The sequence below is a fragment of the Canis aureus genome, chromosome 20 (assembly GCF_053574225.1).
Source record: "Canis aureus isolate CA01 chromosome 20, VMU_Caureus_v.1.0, whole genome shotgun sequence".
Taxonomy (NCBI): Eukaryota; Metazoa; Chordata; class Mammalia; order Carnivora; family Canidae; genus Canis; species Canis aureus.
Window position 1 is genome coordinate 32,608,769 of NC_135630.1, and position 23,498 is coordinate 32,632,266.

General features: G+C 36.8%; 1 protein-coding gene across 2 annotated transcripts in view; it reads right to left on the reverse strand.

Moving 5' to 3' along the window:
* The window catches only part of CNTNAP5 (contactin associated protein family member 5), a 796,713-nt gene that overhangs the window by 393,017 nt on the left and 380,198 nt on the right, over positions 1-23,498 (reverse strand). For both annotated transcript variants that reach the window (XM_077861335.1, XM_077861336.1), the window contains exon 7: positions 15,007-15,150. In XM_077861335.1, the coding sequence (XP_077717461.1) occupies positions 15,007-15,150 (144 nt within the window). The remainder of the gene's footprint in view (positions 1-15,006; positions 15,151-23,498) is intronic.

The window sequence follows — 23,498 nt, forward strand, 5'->3', positions numbered from 1 at the left end:
AGCCATATTCTTGATCTCAGGGTACCTTTTTTAAAGGCCTAGTCAATCTATTTTTCATTTTTAAATTATCCTTATTATTTTTAAAGGGAAAAATGATTATTTAGCTACTGGATTGCATTGATGCAATGAAGACAAATATGAATGTCCATCAAAGGGCTTGTTTCCTTTATATGTTCTCATTCATTTGGGGAATATAAATAATAGTGAAAGGGAAAATAAGGGAAGGGAGAAGAAATGTGTGGGAAATATCAGAAAGGGAGACAGAACGTAAAGACTGCTAACTCTGGGAAACGAACTAGGGGTGGTAGAAGGGGAGGAGGGCGGGGGGTGGGAGTGAATGGGTGACGGGCACTGGGTGTTATTCTGTATGTTAGTAAATTGAACACCAATAAAAAATAAATTAATTAATTAATTAAAAAAAAAAAAACAGGAAATGAAGAGAAACTCACCTAAAAAAAAAAAAGGGGCTTGTTTCCTTGGCAGAAGCAAGGTAAATTCTGGACCTTGTTGTCGGGGAAGAAATTGATGAAATAATTGACCACCATGGGTGAGAATGGATAACCCCATGGGCTAACTTAGGAATAGAAGGATGAGCTGAATTAGGATATTAAAAAAAAAAAGATGGAAAGAAATGGCACAGAAATAAAACTATTTCAGAGGAGGGCAGTGAGTTGCAAGAGACAACCTTTAAGTGAAACATGGGAAGAAGTCTTATGAGATTGAGGCATAAGAAATCCTCATTGGAGGGGTGAATTGTTTAGGTAATCCAAATGTAGGTCTAAGGGGGCACCTGGGTGGCTCAGTAGGTTAGCATCTGCCTTTGACTTAAGTCATGATCCCAGGGTTCTGGGATTGAGCCTCACTTCTGGCTCCCTGCTGAGCCAGGAGCTGGCTTCTCTCTCTCTCCCTCTGCCTGCCACTCGCCCTGCTTGTGCTTGCTTGCTCTCTCTCAGTGTGTCAAATAAATAAATAATCAACTGGGATCCCTGGGTGGTGCAGCGGTTTGGCGCCTGCCTTTGGCCCAGGGCGCGATCCTGGAGACCCGGGATCGAATCCCACATCGGGCTCCCGGTGCATGGAGCCTGCTTCTCCCTCTGCTTATGTCTCTGCCTCTCTCTCTCTCTCTGTGACTATCATAAATAAATAAAAATCTAAAAAAAAAAAATTAAAAATAAATAAATAAATAAATAAAATCTAAAAAATGAAACAAAACAAACAAAAAACAAAACAAAACAAAACAAAAAAACAAAAAAACAAGTGAAGATCTACCTACATACAGCATACCCCAAACTTTTTGAATATGAGAAATTCCTTTTAATTTAATAAATTACATGGACTCATAGAAGAGAATGAATGTAGTTTCACTATTTTCTACTGAGGAAATAGGTGATGACAAAATGAAATAAATTATTAACTCTCTACTCACAAGAGCCTGCACCTGTATTTAAGAATTTGTGTTCATACCCCTGTGAGACATGCTATGATAGCCAAAGGTTATTCTCAAGGGATGTTAAAACATGAACATGAACGTGCTTCCCTTTGTCTTCCCTACCCCCTATTGCAGATGTCTATTGCCTCTGGTTTTTAACCTACAATTTAAAAGGATGAAAAGAGATTAGAGGGTGTAGCAGCTATCCATTTCTGAGTTTCAGCTCCAAAGCCACCCTTCCTTGCCTTGCTTCTTGACAACTTGGGGTCGGGCTCTGTCAACATTTCCCGCCCCAATGTCAGGATTTGCCAGAAGAGGGCGCTAGAGAGCCACTGCAAGAGAGAGTTTGGGCGGCCTTTTCTGGGGTCCTGTCCTCCATTATTGATAGTCAGTGGGGAACCCAGTAATTCTGTAGGTTGAGCTCCAGCTGGGCCCTCAGCTGACACTTTGCCCCCTGGTAGCAGCTCCCACAGGCAGCTCAGTTCTGTGCTGTCTGGCAATACCTGTGCTATTTGCAGACTGCACGGTCCCCTGGTAACCACCTTCTTTGAAGAAGTGTGAATCTCAGCCTGAGAGGCAGGCAGGGGGGGCTCCCCTACTCCCTACTTCCTGCACTGTCTATTTTCCCTCAGCCTGGAGAAAGTACTGGACTTTTTTTGCACTTGCTCTTTCTGGACCATTAAGTCCTCTTTTATCCATTTTAGCAGTTAACCACCTCCTACTAGCTAACATTTTTTCTTATATATATACTAAAATTTTCCTTTTCAAACAACCAGGACCTCGACAGATAGAGACGTCTTCTAAATCTTGTGACACAAGGTGGAAAAGCTTCTTGGAAGCCAGTTCAACTGTCCCACAAGGAACAGAGTTAGCGTCAGGTCTCTACTTATTGAGGTCCTGGTGATTCAACAATGAGAATTTATATAAGATCATTAGGAATTTATAAAGACACAGAAAAGATTTGATTTTATGTACTATTTTCCTAATCTAAAAATGCATTCTGGAACTCTTAATTTACTGTCCATGGATGAACTTCAGGGAATCTATATGCTCCAAAACCGTTACACAAAATAAAATATGTTTATAATTTTCATTCTATTCTTCAAGAGATATATCCCCCTAAAATATTAATAATCACTGACCTAAAATCTTTACAGTTGTTCTTGTAGGCGATTTACAGAACAAGATAGACAACCATAGGACTGTGGTTTTCGTGGGGAACATACATGGAGAAATGGTGAGCAAAGTGGGGCAATAAAAATAATTATAACACTATTATTAGCTACTAGGGATTCAATCCCAAGATCCACCAATCACAAAGTAGGTATTTATTAGCTCTATCTTGGAATTGATGACACTGAAATATGATGAGGTTGAGTAACTTTGTCCAGATTCTGTAGCTATTACATGGTGATGGTGGGATTTAATCTTACTTCCTTCAAAGGTTATATTCTTCCTCAACATGCAGTACCTTCATTACGTACATTTCAACATGATGAATGAATGATACAGAAAGGTATGGTTTTTTTGGTGCAACTTACAAAATACCTAAAGTGTTAGGTGAAGGAAGAAACTCTTACAAGGAACTAGACTAGACTAGACTAGACTAGACATTGCTTCCCAGAAATACTATGTTCCCACTTTGAGTTTCCACATCCCTACCCGGAGTGCCCTCCTATTACCTTGGAATTGTCCTAAGAGATATCTTTCTTCAAAACCTACACCAAGTTCCTGTGCATTCATGAAGTCTTTCCTGTACCCACTAGCCCTGTGGTTTCTCCTACTTAATTTTCTTTTTTTTTTTTTTCTCCTACTTAATTTTCATAAGGTATTTTGCATCCTGTCATTAGTTTTCAGTGGCTGGGGATATGACAGTCAGGAGCACTGTTGGGACAGCAGAGCTGTAGTCAAAGTAAGAAAGCAAGAAGCTATAAAACCAAATGGAATCATTGCGAGAATCACTGATAATCATAAAGAGTAATCAAGGTGGCAAAATGAATAGAAAGTATATGTCAAACTGTTAAGGCAAATGAGAGGAAAGGAGGAGAGGAGGTCATCAAAATGGTATCCCGGAGAGTAGAAAGCATGTTACAAGGAGACAGGCAAAGTAAGTGCATCAGCTTTTAATTCTGAGTTCTGAAATGCTGACCCAATGCCCAGTATGTGGAAATTGCTGCAGAGAGAGCTTTGAGGTTTCCAGTCCATTGAAGGCAAGGATCATTTGCTATGAGCATAGTAGATACTCAATAAACTATGTTTAATGATGATGATAAATTAAATGCTGAATTATGTAATGTAGTGTGAGTGTGAGTGTCACAGCAAAGAAAATATAATGGAGCTGAATAGTGAAGGTGCTCTGAGGAGATGTTGGCATCTGGAATGGCCACACAAGGCTGGCAGACACAGTATATTTGATGCTACACCTTCTGCAAACCCATGGTGGATTCTGCCTATGGATCATAGCAGCTTCTTCTTTGCAGGCTGGACCGAGCACCATGATTTTCCCTAGCACTATGCTCCAGAGGGCCACAAACAATCCACTGGAGTTGACGTAGGCATGGCAGGCGTATAGCAGGTTCACACTATATACACTATGGGTGGTTTCGTTTTTAAAATTTTGAAACTTCCTAATTATTTGCTAGGTAGCCATGGCCCCAAAGATCTTCAGTGTCTCCCTGAAACCTAGGCCTGTCTGATTGATTGCCAGTTCTCTCTGGGCTTCCCCACAAGGCAACAATTCAAGAGTCCATGGTTGGCACAGCCTGGGGGCTTCAGTACTCTGCTCCACCTCAAGAAACCATTAAATATTTTGAGTCTCATCCTGATTCAGAATGTTAACCCTACTTGTGAGTTTAGAGAATGATGGCTGGTTTGGGACTAGGTCAGGGAAGAGCCCAAGGAGAAAAGCAGCTCAACTGGTACAGAAGCAACATGGAATGAAAAGGCTTAGAGAGGAGTATGCATATAGTCAATTCCAGAAACAGTGAAGCATCTAGGCGTGGCTAGAAAAGAAGCATCATTGACAAGAAATTGGGAAGTAAAATTCTATATATTGGAGAAGCAGATGCTGGCAACTGGACATACTGAGGTGAGAGCCACAAGGCCAGAGGGGAGATCCTGCCAAGAAGCACAGCCATGCAAGTGTCAAGGAGTTAGGCTCTGCCCCTGCTGCCATCTTTCATCCTCTGGCTGAAGGCAAGGATTCTGCCCCATAGCTCAGACACAGCAAGAGATACCCCAGAGAGATTTATTTGGCAATTAGCAAACTACATAGGGGCCATTTCTGAAACACCTCATTGGTCTTCAATTCCCGGGTAGGCAGTGCTATTCACGAATCTGCCCAGCCTTGTATTTTTTTTTTCACTTTGATGTGAAAGTCATTCAAGGCCCTAGGAAAAAATAGATGTATAATAAAAATGAATAAAAGCTGATGGTGTAGTGCTTTCCAGAAGAGGAAGAGGACTGTGAATGACACAGACGCTGACTATATATCATTGACTTTCCCTGGTCTTGGGCATAAAGCATCTTTCAGTATAAAGTGTGGACAATGATGTCTGCCCCTGTCTGCCTCCCGCAGAGGTTTCAGGGATAAAGGAGCAAACACAGCCACAGGTCCATCTGTCACCCCCCTTACTGTCCTCTGGCATTAGCATCATGATTTGTGGCATCATGATTATCTATAAGACAGCTCTCTGAAACAAGAAGTCTTCAAATGAAGGGATTATATTTGCTGGCATTATTGAGGGGCAGAAGAGCCTAAAAAGACTCAGCTCATTAGCTGGAAGTTTTGTTGAAAAAAGGAACCTGAGTTTATTTCTTTTCTTTTAAGATTTTTTAAATTTATTTATTCACGAGAGACAAAGACAGAGAGAGGCAGAGACACAGGCAGGGGGAGAAGCAGGCTCTATGCAGGGAGCCCGATGTGGGACTTGACCCCGGGTCTCCAGGATCACACCCTGGGCTGAAGGCAGGCGCTAAACTGCTGAGCCACCTGGGCTGCCCCCTGAGTTGATTTCAAGTTTCATTTAGACCCATTCTTTTTTTTTTTTTTTTTAATTTCCTATTGAGGTATAACTATCACACCATGTTATATTAGTTTCAGGTGTATGATATAATGATTCTACAGTTCAATACATTTCTCAGTGCTCATCAATTTAAGTGTACTCTCCTTTACGTATTTCATCTATCCCCTACCCTCCGATACCCACCAGTTTTTCCTCTGTATTAAGAGTCTGTTCTTTGTTTCTTTTATTCCTGTTTGTTTTTTTTGTTTGTTTGTTTCTTATATTGTACATGAGTGAAATCATATATTTATTTTTCTCTGAATGACTTACTTGACTTAGCATATACACTCTGTCTATCCACCTTGTTGTGAATTAGCTTCACTCTTTTGAAAGGTATTTAAATATTCAAATGAGGGGAAAGTATGAGGTGGAACTGGCAGGAGAAGCAGGTGCTTCTGCACACTGTGTTTATGTAGGGAAACTGGTACAGACTTTAAACAATTGAGTCAAAAATCCATAATTGTTCACCCAATAATCTTCACTCCTGGTTACCTATTCTAAATCTTAGAAAATTACTTTTTTATTATGTTTACAATCACCACATTATTTTTGGCAGTAAAAATTCGAGCCACTGAAAATTTAAGCGCAGTAAACTCTTTTTTAAAAGTTTTTAAAAATTTGGAAGAGAGAGAGAGAGCAGGGGGAGGAGCAGAGGGAAATGGACAAGCAGACTCTGCACTGAGTGTGGAGCCCAATGAGGGGCTTGATCTCAGGACCCTGAGATCATGACCTGAGCCAAAATCAAGAGTTGGACATGTAACTGAGTCATCCAGGATCCCCTAAGCACAGTAGAATTTAAAGGCATTTAGTGAATTGAATTAATGTTTAAATTATGTACATACATAAAAAGATTAACAGTTTTTAATAAAACTTTTAAAGATGGGGCACCTGGGTGGCTCAGTCAGTTAAGCATCTGCCTTCAGCTCGGATCATGAATCCAGAGTCCTGGGATTGAGCCCTGAGTAGGGCTCCCTGCTCAGTAGGAAGTCTGCTTCTCACTCTCCCTCTGCCCCTACCCCTGCTCATGCCCATTCCCTCTCGATCTCAAATAAATGAATAAAATCTTAAAAATATTTTTTAAGATATAAAATATATTTTAAGAAAAATATTAACTATAAGAAGTAAGCTAAAAAAGAGTCAGTAAAATATGGTCTATGCTATTTAAAATATACATTTAAAATATGGAAACAAAATACATATAATGAGAACAGTGTTTCCCTCTCTGGTTGGTTTTGTGTTTTATTCTGTGTATTCCAAATATTCATAAAAAATAGAGAGAAATGAATATTTTTAACATTTTAAAGAAATTTTGTTTAATAGCTTCAAGTAATTATTTTACTTGATGAGCTAATGAAATCAGCCATCTTAGAAAAACAAGTCATAGCACAGATTTAGGTAGAATGATTTTCAGAGAGGATGATCATTCCACTATTTTTTTAACTTTATGTCACTTTATTCCTCATATGACCTTGAAACTAATTTTAATGTTCTCACCAAAAGAAAGGAAACAACTTCTCCAGAAGTTAATAATTTAGAAATATTTTTTCCAGGATATGAGGAGCATACAACTGAGAAGCTGGTGATGTGAATGCCAGACTGGTCAAATGACAGTGAAAGACCCAGGGAATGTGGAGAGAGAAGACATGATATGTTAGTTGCTTTTTCAAGTGATTCCTTCCATCAAGGGAAAGTATCATTTATCACAGAGCACATGATCCTGGGGACAAACTGAAGAGATTATAGGCTTCACTAGACACTAGGGACTTTGAGCAATTTTCATGAACTTTCTGGGTCACAGGAAGGTAGGACAAAGGTTGCTGTCACCAAGTGTGTGTGTGTGCGTATGTGTGGATGTGTGGATATACAATGTAAGCGTGCATACGATCTCTTGTGCAAACATATTTATCTCTGTGTTTTCTTGGCTTCAGAGCTGCAGGAAATAACCACGCTGCAATGACTGTCGTGGCAGCAGATGCAAACAAGACAATAAACCTCACAGAAGCTTGCTGTTTTACCTATCTGTATGTCTGTTACACTCAAGCCCACTGGGCAACATCTTTTTTATATTCCTTATTTCATTGGAGCCCATCATTTGGTAAAATCTGAACTAGAGATGCCCATTCAATTTCCTCAAATGAATGAGGTAAGCAAGCTTGTAATATATCTACTCAAACGCACTTCATGGTTCATATGGTTTGGAAATAAATTAAACTTTAGATTCAGGAAGTAGGACCTAAGATGTCACCAATCTACTTTTAGTACTTGTTGGGATCATCGAATATAAAGCCTATGTGTTTGGGATCCCTGGGTGGCGCAGCGGTTTAGCGCCTGCCTTTGGCCCAGGGCGCGATCCTGGAGACCCGGGATCGAATCCCACGTCGGGCTCCCGGTGCATGGAGCCTGCTTCTCCCTCTGCCTGTGTCTCTGCCTCTCCTTCTGCCTGTGTCTCTGCCTCTCTTTCTCTCTGTGTGACTATCATAAATAAATAAAAATTAAAATAAATAAATAAATAAATAAAGCCTATGTGTTTAGGAATGTAACTAGTCTATCAGCCTAGTTACTATGCTACTCCAGGTGCTGGTTTGAGAAGACCTTGAGGCTTCCCTATCAGCTGAGTGGAAACACGTTTTGGGATTGCATTAAGTAATTACAGCCATGAGGCTGGGAGTATCATTCTATGTATTTAGTATTGGCTATCATTCCATTCTCTAATTTCAATTATTTGGAGACAAAGGCACGGGAGTGAATTGACATGGTTAATTAACTCCAAAGCCAAGTGTATATTCATAGTCCTGCAACTAGCCATTTGCTTTTTTCCCTCCTGTACTGAAGACAAAGTAAAGCAACAAGACCATTTCTACTATGCTCTTCTTTATAATGGAAAAAAAAATCATTTTAAGACCTATAGTGAAGAAAGTTAGACCTCAGCCAACAACCAATCATGTTATTCTCCTTACCTCTAGAATAGGGTATGTAACATTCAGAAAGCAGAGCTCAAGGAAGCAGCATTTCTTGTGAAGTGGAAGGTGTGAAATTAATCATTTTCAGGAAACTAGCAGGGCAATATATTTCTTATATTATGTATATAATAATCCACATTACAGGTACTGTACACACACTTCAATGGGCCATTTACTTTCTGATTGTTTATTATATGGTACTGTATTAGCATAGGATGAAAGATTTGAGGAAGAATAGTGAGGTATTTTTTATGTCTACTTTAAGCTGTTAGTTTTACTGCATTTCGGGATGTGGAGGATCGTCTTGTAGTCAAATCGAGCCATAAAGACTAAATTGAATTATCCCCATGGAACAGCTGTTAAATCTCCAGGGAATGGGCAGGTCCCACAGAAGGGAATGACAAATTGCAATGGGGATGCTCCCTGAGTGCTGCCTGCTAGAGAGGTTTGTGCTGGAGGAGGCCAACACAGGTGCTTCCTTGAGCCTTGAATCACATTTTGTAATTTATGGGTGTTATCATACCCTGCTCCTGATTTGTTGATTCCTCAACTCTCCTGCTAAACTCTGAACTTTCCAAGACTCAATAACTGTGTGAGAGTCTGTAAACACTGGCAAAGGACAAAAGCACCATCCCTTTCAAAAGCCCTTACTTAGCATGGCAGTGACTTAGTCACTCGAGCAAAGCTGATTTTGTAGCTGATATTATGTCTTTGGGGGAACACGTTAAGCCTGAGTAGGGGAATAAAAGAGTTTATACTTGTAATTAACAGTGCAAGCTATCCCTTCCCTCACAGAATTCCTAAAGGAAAAAGACTAGGTATATAAAGGTGTGTATGTGTCTGTGTAGTGATATAAATTCTCACTTAAGCAAGGTGATGGAAGCACTTTGGAATAAAAATAATGCTTCTCTTTTTTTTTTCCTTTAAATTTTGAAGGTTAAAACTAAAGGTTGTCTACCTACAAACTAAAACCGTTTTCTTGGGATTTTTTTTCCAAGTACATTAGTGCTAAATGGATTTCTTGTGCTTCATATTAACAATATTGCCAATTAAACTCTGAGGAATGAAGTATACTAGTAAAGTTTCGGGCAACTTGATAAGTGCTAAAGTAGTATAAAATCAACAAAACATTTATTAAAGTTTTGGTTAACCATTCTCTCAGAAAAAAAGAGATCATGAAAGCTTCCAAAATTCAGAAATTCATTTTTTCTCCATGTTTTCCTTTATTTCTCCTTCTTGCTCTGTGTAACCAGCACATTTTTAAATATATATAATAATTAAAGATACATAGAACACATAATATGTATGGATATTTCCTATTTGAATCCTGCCATAAGGATCTTAGTTATTTATATGTAAGACTCAGGCTCACATACTTTTGGACCTGTCTATAAACAATGGAAGTGAATAATGTCACGAGCTCCTTGTGTTTCAACATGCTCTGCCAACTCCTTGCACAACGGCAAGTAGTGTCCTGCCTTTCAGATGTGTTGATGTTCATGTCATTAAACTCTCAGTAGCATGGAGTCTTACTGCCAACAGGCAGACTGAACTCAATGACACTGGTATATTATGATATATTTGTTAGTAATATTGGTGATGGGTGGGCACGACTGTATCTTACATGGCTCAAGTCTCCTGAATGAGACTCAAGAAAAATATCACTAGTGGTTTAGCACCTGCCTTCAGCCCAGGGCGTGATCCTGGAGACCCAGGATCGAGTCCCATGTCGGGCTCCCTGCATGGAGCCTGCTTCTCCTTCTGCCTGTGTCTCTGCCTCTCTCTCTCTCTCTCTCTCTCTCTCTCACTCTCTCTCTCTCTTTCCTTGTGTGTGTGTGTGTCTCATGAATCAATAAATAAAATCTAAAAAAAAAAAAAAGAAAAATATCACTAGCTATCTAGTGCTTAGGTCAATCGGGAGATGGACAACCTGAATACACATGGGTAAGATAATTGTCAAGACTGCTGAGCATGAGCCAAGGATGGGTAAGTAATGTCACTTGATCTCTTAGAACCAGAGTCAGAGGATTAACCCCTTCTTAGCATCATCCTTACTCTTCAGAACTACAGGAGTCAAAAATTTGATACAAACTTTTAAAAATATTGGCAATCTTTAAACCACATATGATTCCCCTCAAGCAAGTCTAGCTCACATCCTGTAATCCAATGGCCACTTTAGAAAATGCTTTACTTATATAAAATTCAAATACCTAAAAGAAATAAAATATTCATTATAAGGTATACTTTCCATGGGGGAACATAAACATTAAGGTCATTTAATGGTCATAAGGTCATTCTCATAGGTTTTCCAGAGAGTCTACTGTCCAGATTACAAAGAGAATCAGATTTTGTGTGTCAAATGATGCAGTGGCCTACTCTTGTCAGGGCTTTTGAAAGAGTGTCAGTTTAAAGGACTTCCACTTCTGGGAAGATGGAGTAGTACAATTTTCCCTATTTCTCCCACTAAGTATAACTAAAAACTGCTGGAAATTATGAAACAAACTTAAGATGACTCTGAATGGTGGAGAGAAGAAAGCATGCATAAGGATCTTGAGACCCAATAAACAACAGTGAAGAATTCCTCCTTCTTTTTTTTTTTTTTTTTTGTCTCCTACATCTTAGATGTATTGCTGAAGAAGTCAACAACCTGGAAAGACCAACTGGTGCGGATCAAAAGTAAATCCCAATTAGATGCCTGTTCTTGGGGCACTTGGGTGACTCAGTGGTTGAACGTCTGCCTTGGACTCAGGTCATGATCCCACGGTCCTGGGATTGAGTCCCATAACAGGTTTCCTACAGGGAGCCTGCTTCTCTCTCTGCCTATGTCTCTGTCTCTCTCTCTCTCTGTGTGTCTCTTATGAATAAATAAATAAAATCTTAAAAAAAGAAGCCTATTCTTTATAATCATAGGCCCAGGAGAGGGACAGTATAGTAAGAGAGAAAATCTTTAAATAATAACTGCTCTATGTCAGACAAACTCCGTACAAAAAATTCTGACCCTATTTCCATTCATCCTATAACAAGGTGTCAAAGCCTCTAGTCAAGATTGTATCAGAGAAGACTGAGTAGAGAGCAGACTTTAAGCCTTCCCAAAGAGTAGCAAGCCTCTCCCTGTAGTACGTTCAAACCGCCTGTCTGACAGAGCTTGGACTGTGTACCTCCGCTCAGCTGTTATGTTGGAGAGGTATTAATGCAGAGTCATGACTTTCTTTTTTTTTTTTAATTTTTATTTATTTATGATAGTCACACACAGAGAGTGAGAGAGGCAGAGACACAGGCAGAGGGAGAAGCAGGCTCCATGCACCGGGAGCCCGACGTGGGATTCGATCCCGGGTCTCCAGGATCGCGCCCTGGGCCAGAGGCAGGCGCCGAACCACTGCGCCACCCAGGGATCCCGAGTCATGACTTTCATACCAGTCTAGTGATAACAAGAATATTCCCCCACACATACACACTAGATGGAAATGGAGGTCATGTGGAGAACAGTAATGAGGCTTTTATACACATCCCAGCCAGTGGGAGTTATTACTGAAGAGCTAATGGGGAGCTGGAACTCTCATTCCTTTCCACTTTACCCTTACATGTCAATGGGGGCTGAGGAGAAACCCTGGAGGCTACCCCCACCTAGGAGAATTGAGGTAAAATCCTCCCCTCCCCTATTGGAATAGTGTCAGAAAAAGATATCTAATAGAGAATAGCTAACAGACAGTTAATATGATTAAACATAGCATAATCCCTAAAATGCCCAGGTTAAAAGAGAAATCCTCAAAAAATAAAAAATAAAAAAGAAATAAAAATCCTCTGGTCATACCAAGAAACACGAAGACCTCAAATTGCATGAAGAAATACAATCAATAGATGCTAACTCTGAGATGACAAAAAAAAATGTTCAAATTATGTGACAAATATGTTTAAGCAGCCATTATAATAAAATTCCTTCAAGGAACAATAACATATTTGAGACAAATAAGAAAATAGGAAGATCCAGCAAAAAATAGAAAGTCTTAGCATGGAAACAGAAAAGGTAAAGAAGAACCAAATAAAAATTTTAAAACTGAAAAATATAATAACAGACATAAAAATATTTAACAGATATGTGCAGTAACAGAATGAAGAGAATAAGGAAAGAATTAGTGAACTTAAGGATCTAGCAATAGAAATTACCCAAATGAACAAAAGGCAAAAGAAACCAAGAAAAAATATGAACAGAGGATCAAAGACTTGTGGGATTAAAATGAAAGATCTACATTCATAGTCATGGAATTCAGAAAAGAGAAAGAGAGGAGGACTAAAAAAAACTCAGATAAGTGGCAGAACAATTCTCAAATTTGGTGAAAGACAACAGGCCACAGATTCAAGGAACTGAATGAAATCCAAACAGGATGAACCAAAAGAAATCACATAATTCCAAATGGTCAAATTTCTGAAAACTAAAGACAAAGGAATATCTTGAAAGCACTGAGAGAGAAATGAAAGCTTATCTCTGGGGCAAAATCTTTTAACAATAATGGATTTGTTGCCAGAAACCATTGAAGCCAGAAGAAAATGGCCTAATATTTTTCAAAGACTGAAGGAAAACAAAAACCAAACCGGAGTTTTCTATACAGAGAACATATCTTTTAAGAATGGAATAGCTACCAAGACATTATAGATTGAAGGACAACCAAGAATTTGTCACAAGCACATACCTTGAAAAATAGCAAAAGAAAGTTGTTTAAAACAGAAATGAGAGGATGAAACAAGGAAACTGGAAACTCAGGAGGGAAGAAAGAATAACAAAAAGCAAAAATAGTATGATTTGATAGGCATCCCCGGTGGCTCAGCGGTTTAGCGCCGCCTTCAGCCCAGGGCCTGAACCTGGAGACTTGGGATCGAGTCCCCATGTCAGGCTCCCTGCATGGAGCCTGCTTCTCCCTCTGCCTGTGTCTCTGCCTCTCTCTCTCTCTCTCTCTGTCTCTCTCTCTCTATGTCTCTCATGAATAAATAAATAAAATCTTAAAAAAAATAGTATGATTTGAAATATGTAAAGAGGATATAATAAGAAAATTATCTAGATGTTGATACTAATGATTCTAAATATATAGAGGAAATAATAAGAGAATTATATAATAAACAGGGCTAGATAAACGAATATAAAAGGAGGTAAGGTTTCTAAACTTCAATTGAATTGGTGAAATACTAGTAAAATTTGTTTTTTTTTTTGTTTTGTTTTTTGTTTTTTGTTTTTTGTTTTTTTTTTTGTAAAATTTGTTAATATGTGTACCTAATATCTTAAGAAACCACAACAAAACTGTACACAGAAACACATTCAAATACTAGATAAATCAAAGCAAAATTCTAAAAATCATTCAAGAAACACACTGGAAGTTAGAGAAAAAAATAAAAAATAGATAACAAACAGAAAACAAAAAATAAACAGGTATTTGAGCACTAATATCAATAACTACAATTAGATGTAATTGATTTAAGTATAAAATTAAGAGACTGATGAGGGGCCTGTCTGGCTCAGTTGCAAGAGCATGGGATTCTTGATCTCGGGGTTGTGAGGTAGAGCCCCACATTGGGTGTAGAGATTACTTGAAGGTGAACTCTTAAAAAAAGAGATTGACAAAGTGGATTTAAAAATGACTATACTATTTAGTGTCTATAAGAAACTCACTACAAATATTCGATATATGCCAGTTAAATGTATAAAAATGAAAAAATATGTCATATAAACATCAATTGAAAAATACCAGAAGTGTTTATATTAATATTAGATAAAGTAGACTTCAGAGCAACAAAAATTATCATAGAGAAGAACATTATATAATGATAAAAATACCAATCCACCAAGAAGACGGCAGTACTAACTGTGTATGTACTAAACAACAGAGATATAAAATACATGAAGCAAAACAGAAAGAACTGGAAGGAGAAATGAACAAATTCATAATTATAGTTGGAAATATTAACACCATTATTGCGTACCTACTATGTATAAGGCATTCTGCTAGGTATTAGAATGCAGTGGTAAGAAAGAAAGATAGCTCTCATCCTCAGTCTATTGGGGATGATAAATGTTAATCAATTAGAAAACTATATAACTTGCCAGCATGATAAATGCTTCAAAGGAAATCTCAAAAACACAAAAAGTTTAACCTCTCATTCAAAATTCCATATTTCAATATAAATAATAGGTAAACAAATACATAATTCCCAAGCTACAGAATTTAATAGGATCTGTGGCTCTACTTTTGCATTTCCCAGAGATAATAAAGAGACTGATGTTAACACAGGGTTAGCTGCAAACATTCCCCACAGCTGGCACACAACTGATAGCCAGGAAATTGGAATTCTTTAGGAGCCTCTAATGTATTGTTACTCCTGATAACGCAGTTCACACTCATTCAGTTCCTGCCTTTTCTCTTATACTCCAGTTTCACCTGCGAGATTGATAGGACCTCAAAGAGTATAATATAAACACATTATAAAGAGGTTCAGGAGAAGGGATGGAAAAAAGACTTACTCCAATGTTTTAGAAACCACCATGCTGAGAAAGATGTTAACTTACCACAGTGTAGATCTGATGCTTTCGTCTCTTAGCCAGGTCAATTATGTTTACTCCATTGTAGTAAAGGTTTTCAATACATCCATGAAAGTTTTTCTTTAAAAAGGTCCCAGGTTTGCCTGGTACTGGAATTCCTCCAAAACTAAGCTTTATGAAGAGAAAAAAAAAAAATCAACTCTTAGTTATAAGCCCTGAAGCAGTAGGAAAGGAAAGTGAGTGAATTTTAGTAGTTCCAATTGTATGTGCGAGCCAAGTGGCTCAAATAATTATAGATGCCACTTGATTGCACATTTAAAAGGATACTGATTAGCCCACATAAAAATAACTATAATTGCTCGCTTTTTAAGGGCTTATTTTACAAAACTATTTCACTTCCTTTCTGAACCTTTTTAATACTAAATAAAACAATAATTTATAGAAGGAGGGAAAAAATAAAAGAAAATCAACAACTTTATATTTATCTCTTGTTTAAACATCTGAGAGAGTATGGCCAAATGAAAACTAAGGGACAAACATAATATACCTCTGTTCACCTACAGAAAAACCTAGTTTAAAGGTCTGCATTGGGGATCCCTGGGTGGCTCAGCGGTTTGGCGCCTGCCTTCGGCCCAGGGCGTGATCCTGGATTCCCAGGATCAAGTCCCATGTCGGGCTCCCTGCATGGAACCTGCTTCTCTTTCTGCCTGTGTCTTTGCCTCTCTCTCTCTCTCTGTCTCTCCTGAATAAATAAAATCTTTAAAAAAATAAATAAATAAAGGTCTGCATTGTGCTGAAAAAGCCTATGTACATGATTATTTCCAAATTATTTTCTATAAAGGTGAAAGATAGGAAATAATCCAAATATCCCATCAATTTCTTAAAAGTAAATAATCAATAGTTAATGTGATGGAAACTTACTTAGTTGTCAATAATGGTGTTCATTAAATGTGATAAAATGGCAAATAAGCATAATGTTGATTGAAAAATCAAGTTATAATTGGATATGATGTTAACAACAAAAAATTGTTTATACAGTATAGACTTGGAGGGAATACACCGAACTGTTCATCATGGTTGTCTTTGGGAAGAACATGAGATACTCATTTTTGTATTTTTTTTTACTACGGTTCTTTTACTGTAGTAAAATATTACAAATTACTTTTTTAATATTAATACTATTTAAAGAACAAACTTGATTGGTTGTGAATATTCTTCCCATTATACAAGAGAGACGATAGTAAAAAAATAAATAAAATAAAATAAAATAAAATAAAATAAAATAAAATAAAATAAAATAAAATAAACAAAATTCAGAGAAAAGCGGGGGGGATCCCTGGGTGGCTCAGCGGTTTAGCGCCTGCCTTCGGCCCAGGGCGTGATCCGGAGTCTTGGGATCGAGTCCCGCATCAGGCTTCCTGTGTGGAGCCTGCTTCTCCCTCTGCCTGTGTCTCTGCCTCTCTCTCTGTGTGTCTCTCTCATGAATAAATGAATAAAGTCTTTAAAAAAAAAGAGAGAGACGATAGTTTTTATAAACACATTTATCACATGATTCAATGTGTAAGCCAGGTTTCTTCACCGCTTTGAAATATTACCTCCAGAAAGAATTTAAGCCGTATTGATGCTAGGTGTTTCAGGAAGATGTGTTCTCCCAACCAGAATGCCTTTGTTCTATATGAATAGCTTCTCATATACCCAGTGCTACTTCTAGATGTCTATTTTTTCTTCAAAAGTCCCATATTAGGGATCCCTAGGTGGCGCAGCGGTTTGGCGCCTGCCTTTGGCCTAGGGCGTGATCCTGGAGACCCGGGATCGAATCCCACATCGGGCTCCCGGTGCATGGAGCCTGCTTCTCCCTCTGCCTGTGTCTCTGCCTCTCTCTCTCTCTCTCTCTTTCTGTGACTATCATAAATAAATAAAAATTTAAGAAAAAAAAAGTCCCATATTATCTTAGAAAAATTGTAATATGTGATTAAGATTATTAATCCTGCTGTCTAATTTTTACTTATCATTGCTTTATTCTATTAGAATTATTTTATATTTTTGCCTATTTTATCTTAAAGTTAAATTTCACAATTGTTTTACTTCAAATAGCCTGTTGGAATTTTGATTGAGAATTTATTGAGAATTTGTTATTTCCCTAAACACATTTACTTGAAGAAGAATGAATATTTTTGAAGTATTTCATCTTTCTATATAAGAACACAGTGTCTTTATCATTTTCAAATGTTTTTGGTAAGGCACATCACTTAAGGTTATCTTTTTTTTTTTTACTCTAGTTTACATACTCATAATTAAATTAAGTCCTGTGAATTCCATGCTTTCAAAGTTTGCCACCGTATGGAATGTTAAAAAAAAAAGAAAAGAAAAGAAAAGAAAAAAATGAACTCATAAATATAGGCAACAGATTGGTGGCTCCCAGAGGCAGGGGTGGGGGTGGAGGAACTCAAAAGGTACAAACTTCCAGTCATGAAATAAATAAATTGTACAATGTAAGGTAGCATGGTGACTAGAGTTAATAATACTGTATTATATGTTTCAAAGTTGCTAAGAGAGTAGCTCTTAAAAGTTCTTATCATAAAAAAATAAATTTGTAACGATGTGTGGTGATCATGTCACAATATATACACATATTGAATCAGTATGTTGTACACCTGAAAGTAATATATGTCAAATACAGTTCAAAAACTTCCATTGTAAATGAATTGTTTTTATTAACTAAGCATTGTCATATAAATTACATGACTATATTACTATTTTCTCTAGATAGATAGAATATTTATTTATATTAAATAATATATATTTACATTAAATTTTATATTAAATAATATGTGTTTTAGCTGATTTTACTAAACTTTTAAAGGAAATAATCATAAAACATATTTAAAACACTTAACCCTCTTCCAAGCCAATGTTTATATATTTTTTTCTTATTCCATTGTCTTTGTAAAAACTTTCTAAAATCTGTCCAAAATTCTTTAAATATTTATTTATTTGAGAGAGAGCGAGAGTAAAAGATAGAGTGTGCATGCAGAAAGGCACAGAAGGACAGAGGGAGAGGGGAGAGAAACTTAAGCCGACTTCTCATGCAGCACCAAACTCAAGTCAAGACTCAATTTTATGACCCTGAAATCAGGGTACTGAGATCACAAACTGAGCTGAAACCAAGAGTCAGACACTCAATAGACTGTGCCACCCAGGTGCCCGTGTCCAAAACATTTTAAACAAAACAAAAAACAAAACAAAACAAAACAAAAAACATTTTAAACAATACTAAAGAATAATCACAATATAAAATTTTGCAAAAAATAGTGTTTTTATATATTTCCTGAGTACATATAATACTGATTCTGACTCCATATCACATTAGATATCCTTCTTACTATTTAACACATAAATTATTTATTTGATTGTTTATTTATTTAAACTGAGAAATGAATGCTGTTTTATTATCCACTGGTTTTCCAGAAATCCCTATGAAATAAGAATACAGGGTATTTTGTTTAAACTCCTAATGAGTGGGACGTTTGGATGGGTCAGTGGTTGAGCATCTGCCTTTGGCTCAGGGCGTGATCCTGGAGTCCCGGAATCAAGTCCCACATGGGGGTCTCTGCATGGAGCCTGCTTCTTCTCCCTCTTCCTGTGTCTCTGTGTCTCTCATGAATAAGTAAATAAAATCTAAAAAAAACAAAACAAAACAAAACAAAAACTCCTGATAGGTTTAGTTATATTAATGGGTCATAAATTAATAGATTCTCTTTGATTAAACCATACATGTGCTCCTTTTGCCCTAAAATACATGTGCTCATATTTTAAATAGTAAATGAATTTGAGCTCTTATTTTCTTCTTTTGTCAAGTATTTAGATCAAGTCTAGATTTATCTCTGAGAAAAAACTATGGGAGTTTTATCTTTGATTTTTTTTTTAAGATTTTATTTATTTACTTGATACGGAGGAAGAGGGAGAAGCAGACCCCCCACTGAGCATTGAGTCCAAAGTGGGGCTTGATCCCAGGACTCCAAGATCATAACCTGAGTTGAAAGCAGACGCCTAACCAACTGAGCCAACTAGGTGCCCCTTATCTTTGATTCTATCTAAGGATGACTCAAAACTCTTGGGAAATACTCAAGAAAATTTTAAAAACACCAACAAATTTATTTAGCTGAGAAATATTTTGTAAAATTTTCCTTTGATAACTTGTATAAAATTTTCCTTGTTGATCAGTTGCAAGATTCAAATATTTTCAATTTGATTCAGTTATATTGAAAAAAAAGAGATCCATTTCTGTTTTCTAAATTGTTTCCATAAATCAAATTTATAATGTAAAACTAAATATAATATTTGTTATTTTTACTAATTCTTTTTGTAAATACAATTTTTTGGAGAGATTTGTGTTCACAGCAAAATTGAGGGGAAGGTACAGAGGTTTCCCATACACCCTCTGTCCTCACACATGCATTATCAACATCCTTCACCGGAATATACATTTGTTTCAATTGGTGAACCTACAGACACATTATAATCACCCAAAACCCATAGTTTACATTACAGTTCACCTTGGTGTTATGCATTTTTGGGGTTTGGACAAATGTATAATGCCATGTATCTATAATTATTGTATCATATAGAATAGTTTCACTGCACAAAAAAAACCTCTGAGCTCTGTCAATTCATCCCCCCGCCTCCATGCTCCCCAGTTGTAAGCCCTGGCAACCATTAATCTTTTTCCTCTCTTGGTAGATTTTCCGTTTCCAGAATGTCATACTGTTGGAATCATATAGTATGTAGCCTTTCCAGATTGGCTTCTTCCACTTAGTAATATGATTTTAAAGTTTTCCCATGCCTTTTCATGGCTTGATGGCTCATTTCTCTTTAGTGTTGAATATATTCCATCTGGATATACCATAGTTTATTTGTTCATTCATTTACTAAAGGACATCATGGTTACCTCCAAGTTTTGGCAACCAGGAATAAAGTTACTGTAAATATCCATGTGCAGGTTTTTGTGTGGACATAAGTTCTTAATCATTTTTGTAATTTTAAATATATAATGATACATTCCTCAATTTGTAAAAATGTTTTTAATGCTCTACTTCATTCACTTGTGATTTAGGAAAATAGAAGTCACAGATAAATACATGAAAAAGAGAGAAGAACAAAGAACACTGTCTTTTATATGGCAAAAATTAGTGTTTGAAAGATTTGGGGTAGGTTGTTTGTTTGTCTTAGAAGCCCAGTAGTATAGAGAATACTAGGTACTGCAAAATTGTAATTTTCTGTCACATTAAGGACAGCAAAAGCTATTTCTAGTCCGAGTGGTGGACGTTTGGAGAAATTTGGTGGAGACAAAAAAATAGTTGGTAGTGTAGGCCCTGTTCTTTGATTTTTGGCAAAACTGAAAACTGCTGAGGTTTGAGGGGATGTTCATATCGATTACAAGACAGATTTTGGAAAGCATAGTTATTCCTCCCCTCATTCCCCAAATAGTGATGGCTACAGTTTACTAGAGATGTCACAAGTTCAGCAGGATCCCAGAACAAAACTTGGCCAGAAGGGAGACAGAGTATCAATAGCTGAGGGAAATGACAATGCAGAAAGGCCTGAGTGCTCTTCACAATAACGTGGTCACTCTAGTATAGTGGAAGGTAGACTGCTGAGGGTCTTCTAGCCTGTGAGAGCAGGAATATGGAAGGACTGAGATGGTAGCTGGATCTGCAGGTCTGAGAGAGTCCAAGTGACCAGACCTCAAAGCATGAGCCCAAACAAGTACCATGGACAGCAGCCACCAAGCTAACACTTTATCCCCAAGCCTCCTGTAATGTAGGATAATACACAAGCCCCCCAGCCAGTGATCTGTCCAGAGAAAAGGAAAGAAGGGGAAAGAAGAAACATCGGTACAATCTCAATATTTACACAGTGCACTAAGTTTTAAACAGCATTAACTAGTTGCCGTTCATTATCAAAGATTTTTCTGCCATCAGGGAAGTCAGATTCAGTTGGGAAGAAGGAACATAATTATGTTTCTGCACATTTGAGTGAAAGTGTACATTTTTGACATAGTTTATATTTTCAAAATTTTTAAGAAGCTAAGGATTTGAAGTTATAATTATATTCTTGAATTATAGATAGTTTGTTATCAGATACATTAGAATGGAAAGATTTGCCTCATATATTGATTTCTTTCCTACACATGTAGTACTGACTTTTTCTCAATACTTCATAAACACTTGTAGGTTGTACTTGGTATATATTTATTAATTTTACATTAATAATTATATTCCTCAGATCATTTACATTCCATCAAAATTGTGAGAATAAAAATTAAAATATTATTCTAATCTATGTTTCTGTCCATCAAGCCATTCACACTAAATTCATTCTTCTGCATGACCTGGGATAGCCAACTTATTTTAGCTATTATTTGCAAAAATTGAATATTGATTATTCCCAAGCCATTCTGCTTAGTTCAGCTGGCATCTGACTGACTGTCTCCCAGGTTTGCAACACTGGCTTTTCTCCTTTAATTCTATTAGTTCATTCTTTGGCAGCCTAACTGGAAACCAGTGACCAATTCCTTGAGCTTGGCTCCTGGGTCTCCACATCCTGAAATGTCACACAGGCAACTCATGTATGATAGTGTTAACCAATATCTAACTGGTAGGAATGGACAGTTTTATTTGTTATTTTTTTGTATTTGATTGATCTTTTACTTGATATATACTTCCGCCCAATATAGATGTTTTTAATTAGAGAGCACTATGATTATTATTTTATGATGGCCTTTATCTTCTGATCTTAATTTTTACTTTCAGTGATATTATTTTTTCCAATTCTGTTTTATTCTATAAATTTAGTTGGTGTATCTTTGTCCCCAATCCAAATTTTTATTAAAAATCTAATTTTTTATTGTTTCTGCAAAAGTGTGTTTCTTGTAAATCACGCATGTGTCTGGTGTTCGTTTATTACAGCAGTATGACACTACTTAACACCTGAGGAAATTTACATAATTTTCAAGTTTATTGTGTAATGTTTACTGTTTTTGAAGCTCACCTGGAAGACAGTTGCTGTGATTCTCTAGCTTCTCAAACTATGGATTACCTTCTATGAAGCACAGATTGCTATATTTTTCCTTCAACCCCAATTTATTCTGAATTTTGTTTACTTAAACTATTATTGTTATTATTAATCAGCCCCCCACATTTTTTCCACTTTGTAATTCCCTTTTAAGATATTATATTATGTAGCAATTTGTAACAAAATTGCATAAATTTATAAATTATATCAGCATTCACCTTCTCCCTTTCCACAGCTATGTGTTTAAAAGCAATGTTTCTGGAACTTCCCTGACTGGATTCAAATCCAGATCTGCTTTGCACTTTCTGTGGGACCTTGGGAAAAATACCTAACTTCGATGGGATTCATGTTCCTCATATACAAGATAAGGATAATGATAATACTTATGTCAGTTTATATGACAATTGTTTATAAATTGAGCTTGACTGGGTAACGTGAGAACAAAAAACTTTCCTACACCCAAAGAATTGAGAATGGACCATGGCACACAGTACTTGCTGTTAGTAAGGTTGTCCACACTGTAGCAACTTCTCAGTTAAGAAGTTCTTCCAAAATATTATTTTGCGGCATTAAGTCCAACAATTTCTGAATAAAAGCTATATGGATAATAATTCTTCTAATATTTTTCCAACTGAAGGTTGTGATATTACATATTGATATTTTATTCAATGGCCATTCTATTGAGTGCCTTTTCTTTGTTTTGAATTAATAAGCAGACAGACTTTCTCCCAAGGTCCTGTAGAAGCCTTCTTCTGGTTTTCAGATTATCAGAACATGTAGTTATACAGCTGTGTGTGAAATTCTGTATCACTTGTTCCACACGTAGGGGAATAGCTTCTCAGGTTCATGTTCTGCATTTTTTTTAATTCAGTCATCATTCTAAAAAATATTGTTTTTGATTTGTTTGGTTTGTTTGTTTGATTTCCTGAATTTCTATCCTATTTTTTTCAGTAACTTCAATTGTCTCTGTTGCATAAACTATTATTTTTATTGCCTGCCATATCATTTTTTTGTTGACAATTACCCATGTATTTCCTTCAAACTTTAATGAGTCTTGTTGAATTAATCTTTGCTTTTAAGACAAACATGGCTGCAATCCTTGAACCTCTTCATTCATTAATTTTATTGTCTAGGATTCTAATGATATAACACTGCCCATCCATTCAGACTCCAGCATATTTCACCATGGGGCAAATATTGATGATATTGAACAGAGATTATATTTCAGAGTACATCATCTGTATGATGTTGCTCAAGGGCCTTCAGGATATGTGTCACAGAGCTGGAAACCCAGCTTCTATTAGCTCATGGGCTTATATAACATTGCATAGTTATTGCAGTATAAGGGAGCCAGATGCTCTGAACCAGTTGTTTCCAAATAGTCTTTAATAAACTCACTTTTTTTCTTAAGTCTTTGTTCAATTGACACTATCTCAATTATGTCT